This window comes from Equus caballus, chromosome 5 (genome assembly GCF_041296265.1).
Source record: "Equus caballus isolate H_3958 breed thoroughbred chromosome 5, TB-T2T, whole genome shotgun sequence".
NCBI lineage: Eukaryota > Metazoa > Chordata > Mammalia > Perissodactyla > Equidae > Equus > Equus caballus.
In genome coordinates, this window is record NC_091688.1 from 69,007,834 (window position 1) to 69,031,324 (window position 23,491).

The 23,491-nt window shown below is 33.4% G+C and overlaps 1 protein-coding gene across 6 annotated transcripts in view; it reads left to right on the forward strand.

Moving 5' to 3' along the window:
• COL11A1 (collagen type XI alpha 1 chain) overlaps positions 1-23,491 on the forward strand; it is a 196,779-nt gene that overhangs the window by 127,861 nt on the left and 45,427 nt on the right. For all 6 annotated transcript variants that reach the window (XM_001918115.6, XM_070267264.1, XM_023641533.2 and 3 more), the window contains 5 exons: positions 12,134-12,241; positions 18,227-18,334; positions 19,244-19,297; positions 20,370-20,423; positions 20,929-21,036. In XM_001918115.6, the coding sequence (XP_001918150.3) occupies positions 12,134-12,241; positions 18,227-18,334; positions 19,244-19,297; positions 20,370-20,423; positions 20,929-21,036 (432 nt within the window). The remainder of the gene's footprint in view (positions 1-12,133; positions 12,242-18,226; positions 18,335-19,243; positions 19,298-20,369; positions 20,424-20,928; positions 21,037-23,491) is intronic.

Consider the following 23,491-nt stretch of genomic DNA (forward strand, 5'->3'; position numbering starts at 1 on the left):
CCCTGTATTATTTTGGTTGCCTTCACAGCACAGTGCCTGATACACAGTAATCATTCTGTATCTACTTATATGAATCATCATAAAGCCTGATATTGGAGTAAAGTGTATATATCATAGTTAACACTGAGAACACAGCAATATAACCTTTGGCAGACTGATTAGCATTCTATTTAATCTGTAGATCGTGCAAATGTCATATTACAATGATTAAGGTATGTATAGGCATCTGGTAAAGATTTTTTTTAAAAGAAAAATAAAATATTTTGGTAACTATATTTGACTTTCCATATTCATAAAATTCATAAATTTATGTGGAACATTTTTAAATATCCTCATAAGTTAGTGTGATAGCAATAGTAGGAACAACAGCTGAATAAGACAAAAATTTCCTGTTTAAGCGTAGAACCTTGAAAATTTTTAGTACAATGCAATCCATTTAACTAGATATTCAGGTTCTAAAGTGCTTTTATTTTAGGAATATATGTATGTGTATATATATATTTACTTAAGATCAATGATTAGTACGTCTGTAAAACCTGAATTATGATCGGAAAGATTAAATTGTTTAAAGTTATTTTTTGAGATCAAGGAAACAATTCTATTCCAAATGTTTAGAACAGTTGAAATCAATGTATTTATAGGGGAAATAATATACCCAAGAGATACACTTTAACAGGATGTTAATAAACAATAATCCAGTTACATGTAGAATAACATATTAAATATGATATAAAAATCTAATATATTATTTATTTAACCGGCTTCAACAGCCATTTATTTGGTTATTACTATTTACTTCCCTGTATATAGTTAAGCTCCATGGAAGATATCCTTTAACAGACTTAAAATAAGGTAAATAGTTTTGAAAATAAACACACCAAAGACTAAACAGTACTATAAGACGGTCAATGATTAAATGCCTGATGACATACAAACAATAAATGGTAATTATGCAAGGATGGGAGGGAGAGGAGAGAAATCAGCGGAAGGGTCACATGGGAGGTGGCGCTTGAACTTGGCTTCACAGAGTGCAGAGGATTACAAAATCATTTAAGATTAAGAAAATGGTATTAGGAAAATGATAAGGTGTTTAGGGAATGTCTGGTCTTACCGAAGTGGAGCACCTTCGGAAAAGGACTAAAATTTGATGAATTCTTGCTAGGATCCCGGCACTTTGCTATGTGTTTACATATTGTGAAGCTAAAGCAGAAATATAATACAGCATATGATCATTGAAGCTCTAAAATGCCAAGTTGAAATAATTTGAAGATTTGAAATTTGGGGAGCAAATGGAGTAAAAAAATTAAAGTTTTAGGGAAAAAAATCATCACTCATGTGTAATATATAACAGGTGGAGAGACTCTATGAGCATACAAGTCCAGTGATCAATGTCATAATATGAGTGAGCCAATGACTAGGGCAGTGGGAAGTGAAAGGACAGTGCAGAGGTAACACTAGGAAGGCAGGATTGTAGGATTTAGATTTAGATTGGAAATGGACAGTGAGGAAAGATGAAACCTGAATGATGACCTCAAGCTTGTGTCCCTGTGGGAATGACAGTTTAGTGATGCCTTCCATGCCTGGAGCAATTTCACCTGGTCAAGAACAACAACAAACACAAAACATTCTCACACGAAAACCCAAAATCTCTTAGCAGTCACAAAAGGTTTTAAAAGGCTTTTATACTTTGCCAACAGAAATGCTCCACAGATGCTCCCTGTGAGTTTATTCATTTGGAGTTAACACCTATTCTTATAAGAAATTCACGTATCCAATACTCTAGGCATCAACCAATTAAAATTCTTCCTTAAAGTCGACAGAAGACAAACCACTAACAGGAAAGATATCCATATTTATTAGTTCCTTACACTATTGCTGTAATTGCTATAAAATAAAGAGGTTCATGATGATGACTCCTCCAACAAGTGCTAAACAAGCTGTCATTTACTCCATTTAAAGCAATTATGTGCATGTGAAATCTGATTTTGAAAAACTTTTATTCCAGATGACTAAGATTAAAACAAAAAACTGTTAACTTTCTGAATGTAAACCATTACTTATCCAGAAAGTTTGTTAGTATTAATTCTTATTTTTTGAGGTTCAAGACTTGCTGTGGGGTTACCTTGCAATTGATATTAAAAGCACAAAATCAGGAGTGGTGTATTCTTTGGCAAAAAAGATAACAGGTTCTGTTATGTCATGTTTATCAAAAACGATGACATCAAAATGGAGGGAAATAACTAGTCAGTTGGTGAGAGATTATGAAATTTTAAGTCATACAGATAAAGACGTAAGAATATGCTGTAGAACTCCTTGATTCTGTAATAGATTGGTCTGAGTTTACATCATATTATTAACTTTACTTTTGGGATATTGACCAAATAATAGTAAGTTGCAGGACTGAAATTCACAGAAACAGAGAGAGATGGAGATTTTGCAGTTATTTGTATTAAGGAGAAAATATTAAAGTAATGAGTTCTTGGAGAAAAAGAATGTGACTAAAGAATGTGAAGGGTAAAGAAAATAGAAATAGAAAAATAGAAAAAGGAAATGAAATGTTTAAACAGTTTACTCTTTCAACTCTTAATTCTAGGAACTTTATAATCATTATTCTATTTGATTCTTACAGCCTGGCCTGGTAGATACTATCGTTCCATTTTTAAAGGCAAGAGATCTGAGGCTTAGAGAAGGTAAACAACTTGCCCAAGTTCATAGTCTTTTGAAGACAAAAATCCATGATAGCACATTATATAAACTCATTTCCAGATGAGTATATCTCTTACTCTGTAAACATCTGCTTAAGTTCCCTGTCCCTTTCTTTCTCTCTCTCTATTTTGTTTCCATTTTGCCAAGTCCTCTTGACCTTTCTCAACTGTGAACAATTTTGTTAGAAGGAGGAGAGTTAGAGGAGCTAATATTACAGCTCACTGGGCTGTAATATTCCTATATGTACTCTTTATAACTGTTGCTTAATTTGAATAAATCAAAGATTAAATTACTTAAACAAGTCAACAGGTTGAATCCTTAAGATGTTTTTCAATATGCTGTTGAATCCTTAGCTTCTTTATCCTAGAATACAATTCTTAAGCAGAGTTGTACTGTGTATTTCTGGATTACAAGAGAAATAATAAATCCCCTCATTGCACAAGTTATCAATGAACTGAAACTGAAAACTCTAAGCAAGGCTTTATCAGTTAACAACTCTTGCTCACAGTGAGATTTGTCAAGTTTGTACATGACACAATTATGCACCTTTTACACTATATTCTTGTTTTTTCTGACCCATACAAAGCAAAATATAATATTTAGTAGTCATCCATCTGTCCTTGTATCCATTTACTCATTTATAAATGTATTTGGCATCCATTCTCTTTGTCCATAATCCATGCAATTAGAAACATAGACCAGGCTATTTGTATCATGTTGCTATGACACCCTATAGAAGCAGATTTACTGACCTGTGCTAGGTGTGGCTGTGATGCCAATGGCCTGTGTTTAGAGGGAATGATGTGTAGAATTGCATCAACCAAAGGGATCTATTTGAGGATATGGGAGATCACTTTAGACAGGGCCCTCATTATGAATATTCTCAGAAGTCGTCGCTTGCTAATCATAGCTTGGGAAATACTTATAATTTCTTGAGAAGTTAGCTGGTTTATTTTTTTCTTTTAACTGTTACAAATTATGAAAATTAGATTTCTCATTTTGCTTTGGCTTACAGAAATCATGGAGTCAAAATTGAGACAGTGGAGGAGATAACTCTTTGCTTTATGACTGTTTTTGTAACTTTTTGACTACAACTCACTATAAAAGAAGTACATGTGGTGTACCTTAATATTATCTATATTTTATTCTAGTTAAAATTTTAAAATGCTGGATAAAACCCATTAAATTGATTTCATAACCCACCAATGGAACATGACCTGCAGTTGGGAAAAACCTTAGTTTATAGTGTGCATTTTTTGATTACTAATATTCTTGGTTCTATTTTATGCCAATAAAAAGTTACCTCCTTATCTATTTTTCTTGCTTGTTTCTTATTTATATTCTCTTATATTTTATACCTTCTCTGTAAGCTGCTATAAGCCTTCTTTTGTAAAAAAATTATAAGTAAATAAATATCTGAATATACCAGACAATCTATTAAACTGAAGTTATATAGATTCATTAAATGGACATTTCCTGCAAAAAGCTTATGGTTTACTGAGGAAGACAGATATGAGATAGATAAAATAACATAGTAAATAATGTGTTATGTTAAAAGATAGAACAAAGAAGACAGGGTGAGGACAATGATTTTTGCCTAAAGGCATTATGTTGAAGTTGAAGCTATAAATAAAAATCAGTTTTATCTATGAAAAGCAAGTTTTCTGTATGCTAAGTTTAGTCTTAAAGCACTCAGCATTATTTTAATCCTCTTAGCAAAGAACTGGTATTTCAATTTTATAGTGCTTTAAAGGTTTTGCTACTAGGAGTAAACGTATGTTGAGAAACATTTTTTTATTGCTCCCACTTAAGACAGACAAAATTATCCCAGCAGGGTGCTATGACTTTGGGTTTTTAAAGTCTGGCAGAAACCAAGTGTTCGCTGTATGCACGATGTTGTATCCAAGAGCTGGTAATAGATGCCAGTCAAATCACAGGCATGTTTTCTGATCAAAGGGTTTACTCACTAAGTGGCTGCCTTCACGCCCACACACAAGGCAGAAAACAACAAGGGACGGAACAGCAAGAGAAAGGCAGTGCACCATTTTTCTCACATGTTGAACATAAACCAAGTAAATGTTGTATATTTCTGTAAACAGAGTATATACAAATATGTCATGCCAGCAAATCCTCAGATTGCACCTACCATCTATATTTTCATGAAACAAAATCAAGGAAAATGTATTCCCTACATAATCTTTCCATATATTTTTTCTGAGATGGAATCCCCTCATTGCCAACAGTTATTTCTCTGGAAATGAGGAGATTAAAAAAAATATAATAGTGTGTTTAGTAAAAGCCCTCTATCTTTACAACCACATTATGGTTAATATATAAAGAAAGTATATGAGAGGGAGCCAGATACAAAGCTGCTACAAAGTAAATGTCCACGATTTCACCACTGTGCTGTCCATCAGTCTTTACACCTTTCCTCCGACTTCTGTTTCGTAACTGTCTCGTGATGATTCTGACCCTCTTTTCCTCTTTCTATGCTATTATTTCTTTCTGTTGTCATCTTTTCCTTAGGAGTTTACATACCCTTCCTATCATAATTCTTATTTCTTCTAATTTTTTTCCTACATCCTATTCCAGAGAACCTTCTTTTCACTGACTTTTCCTTATACACCAAGTGACTAATTGGGTCCTATACTATACTTTTTAAGATAAAGCACGTTTTCTCTATTGGAACCCCAGTAGATCTCAGTGGACTGTTATGACATCCAACCAGGGCTGAGCAAAGTATGGAGATGGTGGTGGGGCTCACTCACCAAAGATTGAGATATTGCAGGACTTCAACTTAATCATTCCGAATTTATGCTTTAAATTCTGGTAATGCTTGATATTTTATCTGAATTTTTAACTTATCTGACCTAAAATATATGTAATCTGGAGAGTAGAAATTACCTCATACTAGTTTTGCCGTGAACATCAACTTGGCCTTAAAAAGAAAGGGGTAGACTTTTTTGCCTTCTACTTGTATAGATCTTGTTCATAAGAACTTTTTGTGTTTAAGCTTCTGTTCTCTCTAGGGAGCTGCCTTTTAACTGAATGCTGATGAGATGATTTCCCTGTTTACCACTTTCATTTACTTTACAACTGCTCTTCAGAATATAAAACACTCAGTGAAAATAACTAAGAAAATATTTATCTGGGTGTTCTCCTTTGTGTGAAGAGTCGGAGAAATAACCACTGTTTTCAGTGCTCCAAGAACATAAAGGGATGCTATTGCTTCTTGTTTCATTACCATTGTGAGGTTTAGGTGAAGGGGCTGCAGAAGAGGGTAAAGCTAATGTAAAGTTAAAGAAAGGTAACTAAATAGAGAAACGTAAATTCTTCCCTTAGTAAATGTCCACCTTGAAGTTGAAAACAAGCGACCTGTAGTGGTTAATGTTTAGTGTTAAAATAACAGAATACTTTATGATATTATGGTCATTATAATTCATGTAATTCAACACGTATCATTGCCTTTGGAAAACTTTTAATTTACTACATTTTCATTGCTATTTAAATCACAAATTGGGAAAATGATATTTCTATAGGTTTTAGCCCCTTTTTCTGTGAGTTTGTTCCAGTTAAGAACTTTTGATGTGTAAAATATCCATCATTGCTGTAGAGAGTTGAAATTAGGATTAAAGATACTGTTATGTAGAAAAACTCCACCTTTCTTTTAACAGTATTACCTTGTTATTCCATATAACCTTCTGGACCTCAGTATTCTTTTCTGTAAAATTTTCTTCTATGATGATTTGAATCGCATATCTACTTTTGAAACATTTAGCTCTTTATGGACAGTTCTCTAACATCTGTTGCATTCCTACTTTAAGGCACTGTTCAAAGAGCTTTAGATATTATCACCACATTAAACATGGAAAAACCAATGACAAACTATTTCTGTCTCCATTTTATTGGCAAAAAAAAGTGAGCCATATTAACCAAGTGAGGGTAATCAGTTTGCTTAAGATGGGAAAGGTATTGATTCTAGTGCTGGAAAGGAAAATGTCACACATGAAATTGGCACATTTACTTAGGGTCTGTTGTGTGCCGGTAACTGCTCGAGGTGCTGGAGACCAGTAAAAAAACAAGCAAAAATCCTGCATTTGTGGAGCTGATAATTATCCATTTAACCTATGTTTAAACCCAAACATATTTGTTTCAGATGTAATTTTTTATTTTTCTGACAGTTGTAAATCCCTCTGTTCTTTACTACAGCCAGTTATAAAGCAATGCAATGATTTCTATCACTATCGATGTCCACCTTTTATGGAAAAAAATTTATTTGCAATGTAAGTTTCTCAGGGGCTGAAACCTACCATAGTACGTTTTGTATTCCCAGTCAGTGTCAAGAGAGTGGATTCTCACTATTTTTTTGTTGAATATGTAAATATGTTCTCTATTTAATATATTGGGTTTAAATTTTCATTTTTGAAAGAAATGGGACTTCTCCAGTGATTCAGTTGGGGCTACAGGATTTATAAGGCTTATTCTTTTAAAAGTTGACCTGAGAATATTTAAATAAGATTTGGAAGTTTGTAATATCATTTGTTTAATCAGTATGTATCTTCAGAGATTTTCACTTTTCATTTATAGGTGTATCAAATAAAATCATCACAGTGCATGCTGTTATTAAAAATATCTAGACATAGAATGTCTGAAGTAATTAATGGAAAAGGAAATTGCAGTTGTACTTTAGGGCACAAATATACATCAATATAGTCTCTTCTTGTTTTCACCCACTGTTTCTAAGTTAATGAGCTATGACACGATCATGAGCAATATTTTAACTAAACGAAAGTAGTATGTTTTTATTGTTAATTTTAAGGCACTTTCCACAAGCAAGGTGGCAATCTGAAATTTAATCTTATGAATGCTCCAAGGGAATAATTAAAATAGTTAAGCTTTGTAATAAAAAATAATATTTAATATCTACAGACTATACACATCATTATTGTTTCAAATCAGCATTCTTTCTCTACTTGATATGCATGAAAGTATTCGATTAGTTTTCAGTATTAAACAGACTTCAGTATTAACAAGCATTCTTTTCTTAAGTACACACCATGAGTTATTTTCATGTAACTTGTCAGTCATAATATACCTAGTTAAGGAAATATATATTTCTCTTAATTTTTATACTATGTCTTCTAGGGAAAGTGTACATTTGATTACTGTTCTTTGTCCTGAAAATTTGGAAAATTTCTATTGATTACACCTGATTACATTTAGATCCTAAATTTTTTAACATTTCTATCATGTTCACAAAAAGACCAATACATATCTCTAATTTTATCTTTTTATACTGATTACTACTATTTATAACTCTTTAATGCAGACAGTAAGTATTTTATGCTTTTGAAATGTTAGTGAAGAAATCATGGAGATATTTACAGGAGAAAATTCAGTACTCCAAATGCTAAATTAATTCTTTCAGAAAATAATGGTAGAAAACCTACAGTACTATGGTAGACTGTGTAAGGAATGTTAAGAAGGCTGTCTCATGCTTTAAATTCTCAGAATAATACAACTTTTGGAAAAGGTGGTTGTTATCCCAGGCCTAAAGAATGGCTGGAATTTTAACAGTACTGGAAAAGACCAAAGACTTTCCAAGATAGAATATAAGTGTAACCAAACATTCAGAGGTAGAAGTGGGTATATTGTGTTAGAGGGACAATGAGAGATATATTTTAGGAGAAAATAATTTTAACATCACAATACTAAAATATAAAGTAAAAAAACAAACTTCTGAGTATGTATATATGACTTTTTCTGGGAAGATAAAGGATAAATATATTCTCAAAAAGATGCATTAACTCAAACTGTTTAGAGTTCTGCATATAAGAAAGAAATACTTAACTTTTAAAATCAGAGGTGGAACCTAATGCAAAAGTCCCATAGTGAGTGTCATGTGTGTTGAATAATTCTCAAAACTGAAAACAATTCTTTGTTGTTGCTGAAAATTAAAAATAAACTTTTAAGCAAGAGTGACAAAGGGCAAAGATTCTAATGAATTGTATATGAAAGTTCAAATGAACTATGAATAACAGAGACTGACTATCTGGACAAAGGAGATGAGCATTACCATCAGTTCTTTAAAGTTTTATCATTTGGGAGAGTGTTTAACCAATATGAGCTTATTCTGGCAGAAGTGGCTTATACGGCTAAATTTCTTCTACTTATTAAAATTTAGCACAATGTTTGAATTATAGTGTTACAAGCAATCAGGGAATTTTTTTTCACTATTCATGAAGTACTCAGCATTGTAGGAAAAAACTTTGTGTGAATCAAGGCACATCAGCTAGACCCTGAGCTTTATGACTTTTACCTGAAAAAGAAGAAAATTGTACAGAAATTAAATTATATTACATAAACAAAGTATTTAACATAATAATTGTTTAGTAGCCTCGTTAATTGAAACATAATAAAATTCTCTTAAGATACACTTCTGCTTTCTAGAAAATCTCTCCTTTTATCATTCCGGTCTCGTAGCTGTCAACTTCAACACAGTCTAATGTGATATCTTCAAACAGTTGGGGTTTAAATTTAAAGCAGGGTTAGAGGGAAGGATTTCATGGCCTGACAAATCAAAATTGCATCTCCTTTTGTATAGCCAATTACAAATAAAATATCTCAGCACTTAAATTGAATGCTTAGTTTAGATTTGATAACACCAATGGGTAGTAATCCTACTCTGAGGTTTTATGGGTAAAAATTTAAAACAAAAATGTAATACAGTCACACTTGTGCCCACATTGATTTTCAATAAATCAGTTTTACAGAAAAGTAGAAATTTATTTTTAGGAATGTTAGTATTAACCTGAATAAAACAGAATCAACCTGAGCATATTATACATTGTCTTCTATTGATATTTTTCTAAAATCAAAAAAATATTTCTAAAACCAAAAAAATATTGCTTTCATTACTGAACTTTTTCTTTCTCTCTTTTGTGTAATCCGGGGAACACCTTTGCATTCCTCTCAATTTCAGGCCCTTGTTCTTCTCTTCCTCCTCCTTCTTTCTCTCTCTTTCTTTCTCTCTCTCTCTTGCTCTCTGTCTCTCTCTCCTTCTCCCCAGCTCTCTCTCGCCCTCCCTCTCCCTCCTCCTCCTCCTCCAGCCTTCGCTTCTGACCTCCCTCTCTAAGAAGTAGAGACAGAGCTTTCCTTTCTTGTTAGGGTTGGACTTCTTGAATGTACAACACTTAGAGGGCTCTCCTTTTATTTTTCTCTTCCGCACTGGCCTCTGGACTCATTCATTTGAAGTCGGCCACCTGGTTAACAGCTATACCACTTGTGGGTGACCCTTTTACAGAATATATTTTAATATTGTCAAATTAAAAAGAACATTTTGGCAGAGTAGACGTTTATTATCTAAAAAATACTAACTGCAATTTTCCTTTGTAATCATTTCTTCTTCTTTAGTATTTGAAATAAGTAATTGGTAAAAATTTAATTTTCACATAATTCTTCGTTATTGTTATGCAATATGAGGAACAATTCCTGGGTTTGTTTTTACATATATAGTCAAAATTGCCACTTTTTGTTTATGTCAAGTTCAAATTTTATGATTTATTTAACCATATTTTTGGTAAAGTTTCTGTAAATTATTTCTATCTCCTAAGTTTGATACCCTGTGAATAAAAAACTGTAACAGTGGTTCAACTAATCCTAAAGTGAAAAAATGAGAGACAAATCACTTTTTCTGGTGTTACTCTTCAATTATTCCCGTAACCTCATGTCTGTATCCTCTCTATTTATTTTAATTGCTTTAATGTTCCAATAACTGGCTAAACAAAAATTATTCCATGTACCTTATGAATTTAGCCAGAAAAATAACGTCAGGAAATTAGGTAGTAAATATTCTTATAAGCCTTTCTAATCAATGACTGTTTCAGTAAAATTGAGTAAGTAATAAGTTTAAAGAAACTTCAATTAAATAGCCTCTGGGAGTCACTGATGTTTTCATCAGGGAGAAGCAATGGACGGCTTTGTGAAGAAAGCACAGGGAAGAGTCCAAGGTCAGGGTTTCCCTTGACTAGTTATATGATGGCTAACCTATTTGAGCCACAGTTTCCTCATTTTTAAAACTGATATGTTACAACTGTGCTATCCATTCCATGGAATTTTGTGAGAATAAAATGACAAACAATGTGAAACTGACTCATAAATTGTAAAGCACTATGTCAATACAAATTGTTTCATTGTTATTATTGTTCCTGTGTTGATACATAATTAGTTCTCTAGCTAACAAAAATATAAATTAGAACAAAGTCAGTAATTCATATTTGTGTAATAAAATGATTTTCAATTATATGGCAATATAATATTAGAAAATGTGTTAAAGTATTGTATCTTCCACCTTTTAAAAGTCATTTCTTTTATAAGTTTTGAAATGATCTTATTATCTAAACATCTTAATTATTAAAGAAAACTACTAATAATCATATTTCCTAATATTCCACATTTAGTTCAATCATGAAGAAAGTGATAAATTATAACTTCACCAACCATCTAGGAATCTAATCCAAAGACAGCATTCTTGTTTTCTTTTCTTAAATAAAAATGGAGGTAGTAAATAAGTTACTAAGTCACGTAAGAGCTCTACGTGACTTAGTAAATATATGTTTGCTTTTCTTTTATTCTTGCTTTAGATAGTGTTTTCTTAAATTATTGCTAGAGGTAATTATTATGAAGTCAGTATCCATACTGGTTTTTTTTTAATTTCACATATTATGTATATTTTAAAGAAAATTACTTGAAAATATATGGCATCTTCTTTGAAACTCAATTGGATGTACCTAATCAAATGTGAATTATCTTGTCAGTGTGCGTAATAAAACCCAATGGTCCCTACAGGACTGTAAGATAAATTTAAGGACTTATTTTCTGGGAAAAAGTCCAAACTCTGGGATAGTGATTATCAAAATTTATTATGTAAAAAATTATGTTTGTAACCTAATGCAATGACAATTCCTGAACTCATTTTTAGGACTCTGAAAATGCCATTCAGCAAGTTTGAGGTGAAGCCCAAAAATCACTTTGAGAAATACTCGTCTAGAAAGTGTATTCTGCCAGTCCATAATAATACAGGCAGAAAATTGATTAGGAAGTGATTTATTGTGTTTATGTTTTACAAAGCATTGTGAGCACAAGTGAAAAAAAGATAGCCTCTATAAAATATGAAATAGAAATAGTTTTGAAATATTTTTTCACCTTATCAATATGTCCTAACTTAAATATCTATATTTAATATTGGGGGCTAGAAATTAATCTTTGAAATAGTACTAATTGTTCCTGTTTGAAATCTTAAAATTGTCTAAAAGTAACTTTTACATTATTTACTATGCTATAAGATTCCACTATTAAGATAGTGATTCTGAAGCCAGTATCACTTTTTTCATCATTAATAACAAATACTTTCTTTCCCATGTATTAGGGCTCACCGGGAGAACGTGGATCAGCAGGTACAGCTGGCCCAATTGGTTTGCCGGGGCGTCCAGGACCCCAGGGTCCTCCCGGTCCAGCTGGAGAGAAAGGTGCTCCTGTAAGTAATTTAATAAAGAAAATATATTATACTGCCACCCTGCACAAGCTATTACTTTTTATTCAAGGATATTAGCTCTTCATACTCTACTGCATTCTCTTTGCATATGTGCCTGGCATAAAAACACTCCTCTTTTTATATTTATAATAGAGAAAATTTCAAATTCAATTAAATAAGATGACATTTTTCCATACTTTATGAAACCCTAATACCTTTGAGGGAGTTGGATATTATTAATGTAAAAGGCTTCTGATTTTGCTCCTTTAAAAAAATAAAATTGGAGTTTTGATTAAAACTATACCTTGCTGCTTTATAGTCAAAAAGTGTGCACTTTTCACTCCTCTTGTAATACAACTTCATTTCCACTATTCCCATAGTCTGTAAATGAGACCCATAGAAAGTGGCTGCCTTTCTCATGTAATCTGAGTGTTGATCTACAGTGAATGAGATGAGAAAGATCTGACCAATTATTTTGTCTTACATTTATTGGATTTTAAAATTTTATATTAAAATGATTATGGACTATTCCATTCATTTGGTTTATGTTCCTTTGTCAAGATTTTTTCCCTATTTTTGTTCCTGATTTTGATTTAATCATATTAACTTTCTAAGAAAAAAAAGCATTCTCTCATCCTCCAAGATTAAAACACAAACTCATTCAATAAATGTAGATAAAAATTGCTGACCATAATACACAAAAATATGAATTTAATACTTTTGTATGCATATGTCTTAACATATGTAATCTAGTTTAAGCCTTTAAGTAATTTTCAAAATAGTTTTTTATCACTAAGACTTCAGTTTTAGCAAGTTGATTCAGATTTAGTAAATTGCTCTCATTGTATGCATTTTCTTTCATTACTGTTTGTGATAATATTCAAGTGTTTCAAAATTAAAATGATTGTTTTCTGTAATCTATTATCTTTCTTTTTTTTTTTTTTTTTAAGATTTTATTTTTTCCTTTTTCTCCCCAAAGCCCCCCGGTACATAGTTGTGTATTCTTCGTTGTGGGTCCTTCTAGTTGTGGCATGTGGGACGCTGCCTCAGTGTGGTTTGATGAGCAGTGCCATGTCCGCGCCCAGGATTCGAACTAATGAAACACTGGGCCGCCTGCAGCGGAGCGCGCGAACTTAACCACTCGGCGACGGGGCCAGCCCCTCTATTATCTTTCAAAAGCATTAAGAATATTAGAATAAGGCTATGCCACGTTGTGGATACAATTTTTGGGTGACAGAAAAAGCACTTTTAATTGATGAGAATTTTTTTAAAGCAATATATCTCCAGATTAGTAAATTTGTTGAAAATTTAGACATTATTTTCTGAGATATTTATAGTCAACTATGAAAAAATTATTCTTTGCCTCCCTCTTACAAGTCCTATTAATTTCCAGCCAACCTCAAAAACTAAATATTTGTTCATAAAACTTTTGTAGAATACTGTGTACTGGGAGGGGTTAGAAAAGATGTAGATTCAGGCCCTTTAATACAAATTCATTCAAAAATCCAGGGCACCCATATCTTGGCACAGCACAATGAAGAAGACATACAGAGAAAAAGGGTAGACATTGTTTTTTGTACAAATGGGGAGAGTATACTATTTAGAGAAGTCAAGAATTCTGTAAAGATACAATATTGAATGCTAGGTTTTAAAGTGGTTAAATGCCATAACTTTATGAAGAAAAAGTAAAATATTGAAACAAAGACAAGCATCTGTAAAAGTACTGAAAGTTATAATAAGAAATTAATTTGGTGAGACAGAGGAGAAATTATTGACAGAAGCCCTTGTAAGAGCTAAGATTTGGGCCTGAGTTTTATTAGCGATTGATGATGTTATGACTATGAAGGGAAAAGGGAATGCTCTGCCCATCTGTTCTCTCTCAGTTATTCCCACCACTAATAAAAATTCCAAGATGTTCATTCTACTGGTCTTTTGTTCGACAATGTTATTGGAACAGCTAGTGCTGGACACTGTATTAGGTAGTATTTTTGAAGAAAGTGTCTCTTTAGGGATAGTGTCATAAAATGGTTATAAAAGTTTGGGTGAAAGTACCCATAGACTTCCATGCAGAGGTTTAGTGAAAACTGATGGAAACGTTGGCTAAGATGTTAAGTGCAGCCTTTTACTTCTTCTAAACCAAATATAAATTGTGGACCTTAACTCCTTTGAGCAACTTGTGTTATAAAAATGTTGCATAATTATCAGTAGGTTAAGTCTTGCATAAAGAAAGAGAAAGACAAGATGGGGCTCTGTGGACGGCAAGTACTTGGTCCGCTTACCACTAACCCACTTCCTTGGAAGGGAGAAAATGGGAACCAAGAGCTATGAATATCCACATGACTTACTTATGGCAATCACTCTGGCCTAATCTGTAACTCCAAATTAATCAGTCAGATTAAAAACTCTGTTGGGGAGATTCTGGAAGTCATGCAAAGAGAAGAAAGCTAAAACCTCTTCTAACTGCATTGATAGAAATATTTTGATGGGAGAATGATTCTTGAAGAAAACCATTAACTGTATTAGGGAGGTACTGGAGTCAAAGATTACAGATAGGAAGCTATGTTGATAATGTATCTATTTGGGAGACAACTGTAGAAATAGAAGAAAAAGTGCTAGTTCCAAAACACAATGCAGGCAGTATATTAAGCATAAATGGATTAGGCAATAGTAGCTGGAGATACAAGAAAAAACTTATTTACAGTTTCAAGTATGTGTGTATATAATTGCAGAGAGAATGATTAGTGTCAGGATTGTAAATCTGGGACTTATTTAGAATAAGAGGGATGTTAGGGACCATATTATTGAATTCCCACGTGAAGCAATATTCAGGGAGGAGAATTGAGATTTGGACTTGCCTTTAGGGAGAATCATGATGGTAGGAGTTTTTAAAGGATCCACTAAGGAGAGAGAGAGTGAAAGAGTCCAAGAGTGATAGAAAATATCTCTAGGGGTGCACCATCATATAGGCCAAGAGGGAAAAGAGTCTACTTGTTGAATGTTGTAAAAGATCAGGAATACTTAAAGCTGAGAAAAAACAAACAGAGAGCTAGATTTGGCCAGCTGGGCATTCTTGACTTTAGAGTAATTACAACAGGGGGTTTCAAAAAGAAAGTGGAGGATAAAGGACTGGAAGGGGTGCATGGAGAACACTAAGAGTAAGCCATGGGACTAAAAGAAGAGGGGGGCAGTGGGTGGAAGTACTAGTAGGATTGAATGCATTGCCTCTTATTATTGTTACTATAATGCACAGATATTTATCTACTTAACAAATAATAAGAAAAGAATCAAGTGAAAAGTGAGGAAGTTAAGGGTGTCAGAGGAGACCAAGGCTGCTTGAGCTAATCAAAACTGAATTGGGAGCTCATTTCTACCTTTTGTTTAGTTCATGATTTTGGCTAAGTTACTCAACATCTCAAAATCTCTGCTTCCTCATCTCTGAAAAGAAGATAACCACAACATTTTGTGAAGATTAGATGAAATTGTCGCTGGGAATCACTTTGGAGAATCACGATAATAATTGTTCAGTGTATAATTTATCATCATCGTCATCATCAGTGTGTGACCCAGAGCTGTCATTAAAAAGAATGAATTAATAACCAGAAAATAAATGCATAAATTGGCTTTTAATAAAGAGGGGTGGATTCTGTGAATTGTAATAAAAGTTGAGGATATGGGTGTAGGCTAGATAGAAGATCACACCAAGGCAAACGTAGGACATGGGGATGAGCAGCTAATTCTATCAGTTTTTTAAGGTATGATTCAGCTGTTGATATTAATGAAGGAGTAGAAGTGATGAAATAGACTGCTGACAGAGAGAGAGATGGATGATGTTTCTGCTGGTCTTGTAGGTTGTAGGCAAGAGATACATAACAGAGGAAGAATTTGTCGTCTTGCAGAGTTGTAATTGAAGAATCTAAATGTAGAGCGATGTAGATCAGTTGAAAGATTTTTTTCTGACTCCACCCAGACCAGGATCAGGAGAAATAAATAGCAGGTGATTCCCGGCTGGAGATGATATGCACTATAATGAAAGCAGATAAGAATTATTCTGTCTTGCTTATGGATACTCTTGTATAAAAGAATTGATTTTTGGAGTTCAGGCTTGCAAGGAAATCCAAATTAAGGAGAAATATCTAAATTAGCTGATGCGTTTAAAATAGTGAAGTACACTGTGAATAGCATGGCTCATTTTATGATTAAAGATAGACTTGAGATATTGTAATATTTGATGAAGGAAATAAAAAGTCTCCAAGGTGACATCAGAAGTATGTTTCTGCCCTCACACAGTTTATTGTCTGATGGGACAATTAATTAATAAGTGAAGAATCACTGAGTACATGTATACTTACAAACTCTGGTTAGTGAGATGAAGGAACTGCAGTGCTGTACATCAGCTTATGACAGAAGGACCTGAGCTGGAAGTAGGGCCTTTCCTTGGATAGGACACCGACAGTGGAATATAAAAGATCGGGAGGAATTACCTAGTTGAAGGGTCCTCCCTGGAGCACTCCAGGCCAAAGGAACAACATGTGCTCAGGCCAAGTGACAGAAGGGGAATGGAATCAGTCTTTACTGAAAGAAGGTCTCGGGGGGTTGGAATGTGGGAGGAAAGACCAGGGGAGGCTCCATGCTGCTGGGTAGGTAGTAGGAGCCAGATAATGGTAGACCACGTTATCAACTCAGTTCTTGTCTTAGGAATGGCAAACAAGTAAATTGACTGAAGAAGGCTGGTAAGATGATCTGATTGCCCCTCTGGTTACAGCATGGGGAATACTGAGGAAGTAAGAGTAAATGTAAGAAAGGAAGACGTTATTTCAATAGTTCAGAGGAAGGCTATTAGTATTTTGGGGTAAGGTGTTAGTGGTGGAGATAAAGTGAAGTAAATATATTCAAGAGATAAAACTTGCGCATTGTAAAGGGGTAGGAAGTGGTGAGGGAAGCGAGGGTGGGGAGCAGAATAATGCAGAGGTAGGAGCTAATGATTTGTGGATTCCAGATTGTATAACAGGAGAAAAGATCGAACCACTGAGTGCAATCAGGAATAGATCTTGTGCAAAACTGATGAAATCTTGACTTTTAGGACATAATTTACTTTAAACTCTGAAAGGATTTTTTTTAGTGGAAAATAGAGTCTTCATTATCAAGGCACTATTTTTTTTAATTACACAATATAGGTAAATTTTAAAACAGGAAAATAATACCATCGTCAGAACATAAACAGAAAAAGCTAATGGCCTTGTCATTTTGAATTGGTAAAAGCAGCATTGAATTAAAATATCAAAACCTAGGAAAATCCATGAAACATTTATTAAAAAGAGAAAAAGATTACACATAAAGCATATTGTAAAGTTAGGCCTATGAGGAAATGCATTTTATGATTTTTTTAGGCCTGATCACCGCTGCCCAGCTGTTTTAGTAGCACCACTGAGGAAGAGTAAGGGCCCAGGGAGTTTTCGCAACCATAAAGCATCTGATTTACCAATATATATAATATTTGATTAGAAAATCTGTGTTTGAAAGAGAAATTCTAAGTTGAGTCTTAATTGTTTTTGTAGGCCATAGCCTGAGATTAAATTGTTAAGGAGGACAGTATTCTTAGTCACGAAAGAAAGTAGAGATCTTTTGTGTCATCACTTAGTACTTTAAAATATTTTTTTCTTGAGAGCATTAAGAAATTTCTTTGTCAAATGTGGAAGCCAGAGTATGACTGTAACTGCACTTAAAAATTGTTACAAATGCAGGCCGCTCGGTGGCCTAGTGGTTAAGTTCAGCATGCTCTGCTTTGGCGGCCTGGGGTCATTTTCCCCGGGTGCGGACCTAGACCACTCACTCGTCAGCCATGCTGTGGTGGTGACCCACATAAAAAACAGAGGACGATTGGCACAGATGTTAGCTCAGGGCAAATCTTCCTCAGGAAAACAAAAAATTGTAACAAATAGCTCATTTATGAGTTTCTTAAAGTGACGATCTTCTGGATTTTCAATACAGGGAGAAAAAGGTCCCCAAGGCCCCGCGGGGAGAGATGGAGTACAAGGCCCTGTGGGTCTCCCAGGGCCTGCAGGGCCTGCCGGCTCCCCTGGAGAAGATGGAGACAAGGTTGGTGTTCTTTATTCATGTTTGTACATCCTGTGAAGAATTGATTTTTCCTCAAGAATACAAGATTTAGTCATATTTAAGATTAGATGTTCAGTCTAAAGATATCTTTTTCAAAGTTTCATACATCTTCTCTGTACTCAAAAACCTTATTCTAGAGGTTGAGAATTAGTATCTAGTCCATGAAACAGTATGTGGGATGTAAACAAGAAAACGGAATATAAGAACAATGGTAGTGAGAAAAAATAGCAGATGCCAAAATTGCTTATTTTTAAATATTCATGTTTCTGAAATAAATGTGAAGTTAATTTAATTAATTACTTGTATAGATTTATCCCTCATGTCTTGGATATTACAAAGTAAGAGTTAAGAATAGCTCATGCATATTTGATAATCCTTCGCTATCCTTTACTAACATGTGAGTAAGGATTCTAAGCTCTTGATTCTGAATGTACAGCTGTGTTAAGTGTTTGAATTTAATATATTCTCTCATATTATTCTGAAATACTATAACAAAATTTGTGAACCGATACTCTGACAATGTGCAACATTCTAGCATTTGGAAAACTAGAGGAAAAAAATAAACTACTTTTTGATTAATATGTAATCATATTTTTGTATAAATCAATGTACTTCTGTTATCAGGTAATATTTCAGACAAAACTGATTTTTGAATGAAAAATCCGGTTGTAATATTCCTCAAAGTCCAGTTGACTTTTGTTTGTCTATGTTTTAGTCAATACTAGAAAGTGAGAAGCAGAGGGAACCCAGGCTTTTACAGTTTGAACAGTGACGTTAAACGCTAGCACCTAATTACATTAAAGTAAACTTTAGTGAGATGACAGTGATGACAATGCAATGGCGAATATGACACATCAGAGATAAACTTTAACTCAAATCTTTCAAATACAGGGTGAAATTGGTGAACCAGGACAAAAGGGCAGCAAAGGTGACAAAGGAGAAAATGTGAGTTTCCTCCTTCTTGTTGAGGGGGCATTATAAATTTAATTCCTTTTGCTATTAGCCGTGGATATTTTTCCATAGTACTACTTACCTATCCAAAGATTATAATATCAGTATTGTATTGCCTCTGTGGTGACTATTCAGTTTGGGATTCAGTCAATTCTAATAAAACCTTTTTCAAAGTTGTGTGTTAAGATACACAATAATTCCAACCCTAGAAGCCTCAGACTGAGACTAAGGCACTGGCAATTTCACTCTCCGTCGATTTTGCATCATTAGTTCAAATTTCCACATGGTTTAAAGACAAATTCTGTCTCAATGGTGTTTTTAAAAGAATTTTGACCTAGTGGAAACCTGAAAGGATCTCACTTTCAGAACCTCTGCTTTAAGCTCTCTTCCCAACAGTTGGCAGTTATGATAAAGAACAATACAATCCAATGACTCTTCTTTCTTTAGTGCTTGGATCTTTTATAGGGTCTGATCAGTAGACAGCTAAGAAAAAATATTTATGCATGTAAGACTCATAAACCTGTTGAAATCTATTGCTCAAAATAAAGAGTTCTGTTATACTTAATATATAACACTGAGTTTGCATGTGTTTACATATGAAAAAAACTCTAAATTTTCTTATAGCACCACATTCTGTCTGTATAGGATCCCCTGCATCCTAGTATTCATTTAGAAGATGGCATATAGGTGAATTTTTCACGTGCTATTTCCGTCTCCTACATATCTCATTAAAAGAATCTGAAAGAAAAAAAATTTGAAAATTTTTCAATGTGAAACTTCAAGATGATTTATATTAGCATAAAAATCCATTTTTAAATATCCACAACATTACAGATGAGAGTGCTTTTGATAACTGCCAATTTGAAATTGACGGCAAATATGCACGTCTTGAGTCTCAAGGAGTAAACTAAATAATGGTTGGCTGCACTAAATGCAAAAGGCTTCTTTTTTTTCCGTAGAAGTGTAGAGATGCTTAATAGACTTTGATCAACCAAATGTTCTGCACTACATAACTGAGGCTCTTCTGGCTTCAGTTTCAAAATTGCTGATTTTTATCTCACTGCAGGGTCCTCCTGGTCCCCCAGGTCTTCAAGGTCCAGTTGGTGCCCCTGGAATTGCTGTAAGTATTCCTCTTTGTTCAGCAAATGTAAATCCTGACAGTGCCCTGATTAAATTTATGAACTGCCCCGTAACCTGTGGATTTCATGTGGTGATGGTTGTTTGCATGCTTAACATTGAGTCCAATTTGAATTATCTAATATAGCTAACCAAGCTGATCTTTATAAACAAAAAACATGACTTTATTTGAAAATAGATAATAACCAGTTGAGAAGTACTTAATTTATAGTAAATTCTGAACATCATTTTTCTGCTTATTAGGCAGCTTTGACTTTATTTAGTATACATGAGAAAATCAAAATCAGTCATACTCCAGAAACAAGGAATGTAAGCAAAGCAAACAATGGAATATTTGCAGCAGATAATGGAAATTTAATCTACACTTTACTTGGTTACTTTCAAATAGACCAGCTTTGATTAAGTTAGAAATGGCTGTATTTTTATGATGACTAGTATCAGAATCATGATTTTTCCATTTTGTGGTCATTTTCATTGCTCTTCTCTAGGGAGGTGATGGTGAGCCAGGTCCCCGAGGTCAACAGGGGATGTTTGGACAGAAAGGTGATGAGGGTGCAAGGGGTTTCCCAGGACCGCCTGGTCCCATAGGTCTTCAGGTAAGATGCTCTCCGCATTGCGTACTCTGTCATTTCCGCTGACTTCTCACACCAAGTTTTCTGGTGGATGTAAAAAAGGGCAACTTTCTCTTTTTCTATGTAGCAACTTGGGTACAATATTTAACTATAATGATTGTTTTACTTGAATGTATGTCTGAACTTCAACTTCTTTTTATCAATTATTATTAATTTTCTGAAGCTCTGTCAGCCCCGGTTCCTTTTTCTGAAGTTTATTTAGCCCCACCTTAGATATTGCATCTCCTTTCTTCATTCTCATTTTGTTTAGAAAATGAACTACAACCTTATTTAAGTCTGATAGTTAAAAGTAAAATGTTAGAAGGTTTCTTTCACGAGTCTCACAGCAGGAAAATTAGTACTTCAGAGAGCTAACACAAATTAAAGGCATTTTGAGAAATAGCAAACAGCAATTTGCAACTACCAACAACAAATGTTGAATAATCATAGGTAAAATAACAAATTGATGATGAACTGATCATTTAAAATAGCTTGTTATTTAAAATTATAATTTGTATTTTATGAAGCATATTCAAGAGAAGAAATATTAAATTGTAAAATATTGTAGGCTAAGAGATTTTCACTCCAATGTGTCTTATGAACTGGTCTCTTGGGCCAAATGTTGCATAGTACACATCTCCTATTCTGAGTTGTTTTTCCACCTTTCTATGTGATGTTCACCACTTCCTACAAACTCTGGAAACATCTGGGTTTCTGCTTCACTTGCTTATTCTATAACTACCTACTGATCCTTTAAAAGATTATAAAATTTTGTTTTACATATTGGTACCATATGGATAGTAGTCATGCCACATAACAAGTTTAGAAATGGTTAAATTAAATCATCTTGTTCACTACTTAAAAATTTGTGAAGTTCTAGAACGTAAATAGAAATTGAATTTATATAAATTTAACTTTTATCTTTATATCATAAGTAACTCTCAGAATATTGGTTTTTTAATATTAAATAGCTTATTATGTACATAATTATACAAATTACACTGCAAACAATATAATTAGTTTTATTATCGTAACTATTATTGTTATAACATTCAATGGATGTCTACCAGTGAACATATTATAATTTTTTGCTGTTATTTTAATGCCAAAATAATTCTTTTTAAACTTGGAAAATGCATAAACTTCACTTCATATTTGTGTTTAACTCTTTTATACTCATTAGACAATAATAAATAAACAGTCATGAGTACTCCATATCAATATGTATGAGAAGCACACATATTGAAAACAGCAACAAGGCATTAAAAATTAGATTGCCAATGGATACAATATCATTCATTTTCTGCTTTTTCATTTAACTGATTACTCTGAATTCTATACGGTGGTAATTTAGGAATTTAGTTCTCATGATTGAAGATGATGCCTTGTAGCTTATATTTATAAAATATTAAATAAAAAGTTATCTTCATTTCCACAGCATAGGAAATGTGCTCTTTGATGAGGGAGACTCAAGAAATCAGCTCACTAAAACTTGATTATATTTCCCCACAGCTACCTCTTTACATTGGGAATCTAAAAAGATGCTAATGTAATTAACACGTTCACAGTTGCATCTACATCCTTTAATTGAGTCTTCATAGCAGAATAGATATTAGCAATTATAATAGACATAAATAATAATAATCTAATATTCTGGTTAAGTGACTTGATTTTGCAATTTGACGTTTACTATTTGTCTGCGTATGAAGGAGAGGTATGAAATGAGAGTCCTTGGCCTAAATTATTTTTTCATTCCATCACTTAAGTGGCAAATGGTTTTAAATTGACAGACCTTAAAACAGAATCTCCCCAGGCATAAATTACTCCCTAGGAGAAAGTTAGGACATATGAAAACTGATTAACTCTGGAGTGCCATCTAGCTCGTTTGGTTCCCTGCAACAAGAGAATTTGACTCATTATGTCTCTATTAATTTTAATATTAAGAAAATTCTGTCTTAATCAACTCAAACTATAATCAAACTTCATCAAAAAGAAATGAATATGTCATTTTTCTATTGGGAGGTTCCTATAGAACTAGTATGAGGAATAATCGCATGCATAAAGAAAAGATGGCAAGGCAAAGCTAGGGGTGTGATAGAAATAAAAGAGAACTATGAACTAATATTTATATGTCATTCAGTTTGGGGATCCCAAGTCAGATGCACTCTATACTAAAAGGAGATGGAAACCTGGATGAAAGATAAGGAATGTGGTTGTTAATGTATATGGTGTTTATAAGAAATTAATTATGTTTAACTTGCAAGAAAATGGACTTAAAATGAAATATTTATTTCATCTATGTTAAAATCTACTTGCATGTTTAAGAATTTAAGTTCGTGTGCTCTGTCAATGAATTAGAATCTCTGAGGCTGTGGATCTTGGAATCTAAAATTTCAGCAATCTCACCCAGGCAATTTTTAAGCAGACTAAAATCTGAAAC